This window comes from Poecilia reticulata, chromosome 4 (assembly GCF_904066995.2).
Source record: "Poecilia reticulata chromosome 4, P_reticulata-male-v2, whole genome shotgun sequence".
NCBI lineage: Eukaryota > Metazoa > Chordata > Actinopteri > Cyprinodontiformes > Poeciliidae > Poecilia > Poecilia reticulata.
This window is the reverse complement of record NC_088833.1, coordinates 29,497,264-29,502,072: the sequence shown is the minus strand read 5'-3', so window position 1 is coordinate 29,502,072 and position 4,809 is coordinate 29,497,264. Positions and strand designations below refer to the sequence as shown.

Sequence of the window (4,809 nt, the reverse complement as noted above, 5' to 3'; positions counted from 1 at the left end):
TTCACGTCAGGTGCCGCTTATCTTTCCGCTGTTATTTTTTTATTTTTATTTTTATTTTTCGGTCGTATTTGCAAGCCTGTAGTTTAAAATCGTAACCGAGCTTTAAACAAATATTTGCAACTTTAAAAAACGACTTTTAGAAAGAAAAATATATATGTAATAAAAATGTTTCTAATTTTTCCTACCATAGTACTGGAGATGAATCTGTTTTTATTTATGTATTTATTTATGAAATGAAATCAAATTCTCTCTTTTAATACAAAATCAAGAAAATAAAGAGAGAGAAAAAAAATAAAGAAATCCAACATTCAGTTTCAGATCTCGCCTTGTAAAAATATTTCCAGTTTGGCCGTAAAGTGTGCGCGGCTGTTGTTTTTCCCTTTTGCTCCTTATTTTTATTTCAAGAAGAAGAAGAAAAAAGGAGCCGCGGCTCCTGAACCCGCTGCAAGTGTCTAAGAGAGCAGAGCGCGTCTCTGATTGGTGCCTCTGAGGAGCCGGTCAGGATGCAAGCCAATGGCAGCGGGGCAAAGGGAAGGTGGATGGGTGCATGGGAGAGAGAGAGAGAGAGACGGAGAGAGAAAAGGGCGTCGAGTGTTTATTATAAAGGAGAAAATATTAATTCCCCCCTCGCCGTAGGCCGTGACGTCAGCATAGGAAGTCATTGTGGAGCAACACCGGAGCGATTAGCGGCAAAAAGGGGGAGCCTGATGTCGAGGAGTCAGCCCTGTGTATGTCTCTCCATGCGCCTCAACTTTTAACACAAAGTTCAACATCCAAACAGAAAAAAAAGAAACGGGGACGAGGAGCAGCAGAGCCGCACTTTGTTTCACTGAATGTAACATTGGACCATCCAGACTGTGTGAGCCGCACAAAACGTGGATTTTCTCCTTTTTTTGTTGTTTTTCTTCTCTCTCTCTCTCTCCCTTTCTCTATTTTTCTTTTGGATTTTCTTCTCAGCTCTTTCCTCCTTTTTTAAAAACATTTTCTTTTTAAAATTTCTCCTCTCTCTCTCTCAAGAGTTTATTTTATTGTGATTTGATTTTATTTCCCACACTGCGGGAGAAAGCAGCTCGCTGTTGTTATGAAGGCTTCATCCGTCCTCTCTTAACATGGAAGCATCCAGCGGAGCGAGTTTTGGGATAGACACTATTTTATCCGGCGCCTCCAACTCTGGCGCCCTCATGAACGGAGACTTCCGGCTCGCCGACGGCCGGACAGCGGATTTCAGGAGCCAGGCCACCCCGTCGCCATGCTCGGAGATAGACACGGTGGGTACGGCCCCATCGTCCCCCATCTCGGTCACCATGGAGCACGGCGGCGAGCCGCATCTGGTCCCGGACAGCCTTCAGCATCAGCACCACCTCCATCAGCAGCAGCAGCACCACCACCACGGCCAGCAGCAGAGCTTACCGCTGTCTCCCCAGCAGCAGCAGGTCGGAGGCGCCGGCTGCGCCCCCAGGACTGCCACCTCTTCGTTTTTAATCAAAGACATTCTGGGCGACAGCAAACCGCTGGCGGCCTGCGCACCTTACAGCACCAGCGTCTCGTCGCCGCATCACACGCCCAAACCGGAAAGTGCCGCGGGACCGGACGTGTTCCGGCCCAAACTGGAGCAGGACGAGAACAGGAGCAAGTTGGACAAAAGGGACGATATTCAGAGCGAAATGAAATGCAACGGTAAGAGAGACTCATCTGAGGGGAAGACGAGCTGCTTTTAGCTTTATGCTTTCTTAGGTTTTATCTTATAATACATACATATATATATTTGCTTTTACTTCATTCTATTTTCCTGATTTATTTGTATTTTTAAAAAGGGAGAGTCTGATTAGTAAAATTTAAAAATCTATTCCATGTATTCTCCTCTAATAATCAATAGTACTAAAAATAATAATTGTAGTAACAACAATAATAATAGTAGTGATAATAGTAATAACCAGAGAGCTTTCTCGCTATAATAGATGAGAAAACAGATGTAAGCCCTGTGATTCTCCCGTCGTGGGGCCTCCCTAGTGGGTCAATTAGAGAGATTATTGTTCTTCCTGGAGGGGGGATCCCCGCGCACTGAAACGCGGCTACAAATAGAGATGGATTGATATATTGATGTCTCGTTTTTTGAAAAAGAAGATGGAGGAAAAAAGAAAAGAAAAAAAACTTCAGGTGACAAATACACGCGAGTTTCTTTTCCCTGCTGAAGGGATTGTTTGCAAGTTTTTTTTTGGGGGGGGGGGCAAGTTTGGTTCTTGTTCAGGATTATGGTAAATAAATTCAGTGGAGAGTTTTAGTTATTTGTATTATTATTATTATTAGAAAAACAAACAAAAACAAATCTCTCGCACATTTTAAAGGCACTAAAGAAGAAGGCGACCGGGAGATTTCCAGCAGCAGAGACAGTCCGCCGGTGCGCACGAAAAAACCCCGCAAAGCCCGCACAGCCTTCACGGACCACCAGCTCAACCAGCTGGAGAGGAGCTTCGAGCGACAGAAATACCTCAGCGTGCAGGACCGCATGGACCTGGCGGCGGCTCTCAACCTGACGGACACGCAAGTCAAGACCTGGTACCAAAACAGACGGTAAGCCGCACACTAAAACTAAAAAAATAAAATAAATCATAATAATCTAAATAAATACTGAAGCAACAATTATCAAAAAAAAGGAAACTACAGGATGTCTGTAGGAGTTTTATCCACAGCAGCAAAACAATTATAGATCTAATATTACAGACATTTTGGAATTAAACTTTCCCTAAAATGTCCCATCATTCAGTCTAACGCAGTTATATTTATAATAATAATAATTGTCTTAATTTGGTCAGTTGTGTTGCCGTATCCAACGTTACGAGACAACGAAGAAAAATACATGAGGAAATTCCCCCAGAAAAACCTGAACATTAAAAAAATGAGAATCAAAATAAAACATTAAAATGACAAATATAAATAATGTAAAGCAAAAGAAAACAAACGTGTTTTATTTGACTAAATTCATCAATTCAGGATGTTCTGTCACAACAACTGCTGGAAGAGTAAAATAAAGACACAGACATCAGTGATGCGCACTGCAACACTGAGGTCAGAGACAGGCAGGAGGAAAACTCCAACGGAAACATTCAGGAAAAAATACCATGTAGCTTTTTAACAGTAGAAATAAACATCTGACAATTTGATAATATTTGAATTTCTTATATTATTTTTATTTACTTTTTGGATCAGAACACCTGAGACTGTCTCCACAAATACACAGACACGTCATGAATCAGTACTTAACTCTTTTTAATGCTTTACTGCTTTGCTAGTTTTATATTATATATATATATATATATATATATATATATATATATATATATATATATATATATATATATATATATAGTAAGTCTGACACATCGACATGTAACAGTATGTGTGTGTGTAAATATGTTTCTGTGTTCACCAACCAATCAGAGTGCAGTTTGTATTGATTTGTGTTTAAACATCTTAGAAACGGAACATTTGCTGAAGTTTGGGTTAACCATATATAGTTGGTCTGTGTTTCTTTTTTTCTTTTTTTTTCTTTGTGCCTAATTAAACCTTCACTGTACATTCTGGCTGCAGTAATTAGGCCTCTGCATACCAATTAAAGAGGCGTTCAGGGACTCGGTGAGAGTGATTAAATAATTGATCAGCTGGATTTTGATCTGATTTCCAGGACGAAGTGGAAGAGGCAGACGGCGGTCGGTCTGGAGCTGCTGGCTGAAGCAGGAAACTATTCGGCCTTACAGAGAATGTTCCCCTCGCCCTACTTCTACCACCCGAGCCTGCTGGGCACCGTGGACAGCACCACGGCGGCCGCCGCGGCCGCCGCCATGTACAGCAGCATGTACCGGACTCCTTCCGCGCCGCACCCCAGCCTGCAGAGACCTCTGGTCCCGCGGGTGCTCATTCACGGCCTCGGGCCGGGGGGCCAACCGGCGCTGAACCCCCTGCCCGGCACGCCGCATCCGCGATAGAAACAACAGCTAAACGAAAACGAGAACGAGAACCCGCCAAAAACAGGACGCTGCTTGAACGCGTGAAGTGGGTAAGCGCAAAGGGAGCATCACTGCAGGACTTGAACGCCCCTCCCGCCCCGCCCGCACCCCCACCCACAGAAAAAACACAACAACAAAAACAAAACAACAAAAACAGAACAGAGACAGGTTTATTAAAGACATTCTGCAGGAAGAGTTTCAGGATGGGGGGCCCCACACAGCCGGAGCCCGCTCCTCAAGACTCTGGGTCCGGCCCGGACTGCTCATGTCTGATTGTTTGTTTGTCTTTTGTACAAATACACTCACATTAGCAAATAAACTTATAAAGTTTACTAGATGGAGAAGACGTGAATGAATAAAAGACGTAATGATACTAATTGAATTGTAAACGCTTCTTGACGACAAGGGATCAAAACGCCAACCCAGGAGACGCGGCCTGCATCTTCGGTTTTCATCGAATTTGATCGTTTTTATTTCAAATTCCGTTTTCTGTACACGCGCCGCGTTTTTGCGAGTTCATATTTCCTCAACATTTTTTTTTTTACTAGTAATTTGTCAGAAGCGGATCAGGGTAAATCTCTTCTTCCCGCAGCATATGCTCCTTTAAGTCGATCCATCCAGAATTAGTGATCGGTGAGCGGCCTTTCTGTTTCTGCCTAACCACCGGCAGCATGCATATGGATGCGCAGCAGCTGATTGGTGGTGGTGGTGGTGCATGGGGGTGAATGGACCCGGAGATGTCGGGCACACACTGGGAATGTGGCCTTGGCCTGGCAGCTGTTCCCTGGGAGCGCAGCAGCAGACA

The 4,809-nt window shown here is 43.7% G+C and overlaps 1 protein-coding gene across 1 annotated transcript; it reads left to right on the top strand.

The window, feature by feature from the left end:
* Window positions 1–251: 251 nt before the first annotated feature.
* Window positions 252–4,381, top strand: barhl2 (BarH-like homeobox 2). The gene is made up of 3 exons (XM_008407754.3): window positions 252–1,677; window positions 2,346–2,571; window positions 3,683–4,381. Exons 1-3 carry the CDS (start codon window positions 1,110–1,112, stop codon window positions 3,981–3,983), a joined length of 1,095 nt encoding a protein of 364 aa, XP_008405976.2. The 5' UTR covers window positions 252–1,109; the 3' UTR covers window positions 3,984–4,381.
* Window positions 4,382–4,809: the final 428 nt, after the last annotated feature.

Excerpts from the sequence above, each read along its gene's own strand:
- barhl2 (XM_008407754.3), top strand. The coding sequence starts at position 1,110 with ATGGAAGCATCCAGCGGAGCGAGTTTTGGGATAGACACTATTTTATCC. Across the intron at positions 1,678-2,345 it reads GAGCGAAATGAAATGCAACG|GCACTAAAGAAGAAGGCGAC; the intron begins GTAAGAGAGACT and ends CACATTTTAAAG. Across the intron at positions 2,572-3,682 it reads ACCTGGTACCAAAACAGACG|GACGAAGTGGAAGAGGCAGA; the intron begins GTAAGCCGCACA and ends TCTGATTTCCAG.